Source organism: Charadrius vociferus, unplaced genomic scaffold, assembly GCF_000708025.1.
Source record: "Charadrius vociferus isolate BGI_N301 unplaced genomic scaffold, ASM70802v2 scaffold1215, whole genome shotgun sequence".
NCBI classification, from domain to species: Eukaryota; Metazoa; Chordata; class Aves; order Charadriiformes; family Charadriidae; genus Charadrius; species Charadrius vociferus.
Genome location: NW_009648537.1, coordinates 92,916 through 93,609, shown reverse-complemented (window position 1 = coordinate 93,609; position 694 = coordinate 92,916). Strand labels below are relative to the sequence as shown.

Below are 694 nucleotides of genomic sequence, written 5' to 3'. Positions count from 1 at the left end.
CCCCCAGCCTACCCGGCTTCCCTCCTGCCGCGCCTCGGTGCGCTGGGAAGCTTTGACCTTGTCCCACGTGTCCTTCCAGCGCTCCGGGACCTGCCCCAGCCCCATCTCCAGGTTGTGCAGCTCCTGCGAGGGGATTCAGGCGTCAGCCCAGGAGGGGACAAGTCCCCTGGGACCGCTGTCCCCATCCCAAGGGCTCAACTGACGGCAACCCTGCCCCAACCCTGTTCCACTGTGCGCCACGGGGCAGTGTCCCACCGCTGGGGACACCACGGGGAGCACAGCCCAGGGCCAACCCCAGAAGCGACGTGTAGATGATGGCACCGCCGGCCACGCTCACCTCCAGCAGTTTGGAGATGGCGTCGGGCTCCACGCGGCTGCGGTTGTCATAACACGGCCAGATGATCTTGCGCTTCGTCTGGGGGGCACTGGTGTCCTGCCGGTCCGCCTCCTCCACGTGCTCCGGCTGCCCCTGCGCCAGCTCCCAGTCGTAGGAGGGGCCCTCGGAAAGCGTCTCCTCCGTATAGTAGTCCCACACCTTCAGGTTGGAAATGTTGCTGTACGGCCTTAGCACCTGCGGAAGAGGCAGGGTCGTGCTCAGGGAGGGCAGCAGCGTCCAGGCAGACCCCATCCCCGGCCACGCTGCGGGGACAATCTGTCCAGACGGGAAACGGGACCCTTCAGACCACTCTCTCAC

General features: G+C 66.4%; 1 protein-coding gene across 1 annotated transcript in view; it reads right to left on the bottom strand.

Annotated features, from left to right (window-relative positions):
- Positions 1-694, bottom strand: part of SBF1 (SET binding factor 1) — a 54,038-nt gene that overhangs the window by 8,458 nt on the left and 44,886 nt on the right. Inside the window, exons 33-34 of the mRNA XM_009885860.1 lie at positions 338-571; positions 13-123 (exon numbers count right to left, since the gene is read on the bottom strand). Of these exons, the coding sequence (XP_009884162.1) occupies positions 13-123; positions 338-571 (345 nt within the window). The remainder of the gene's footprint in view (positions 1-12; positions 124-337; positions 572-694) is intronic.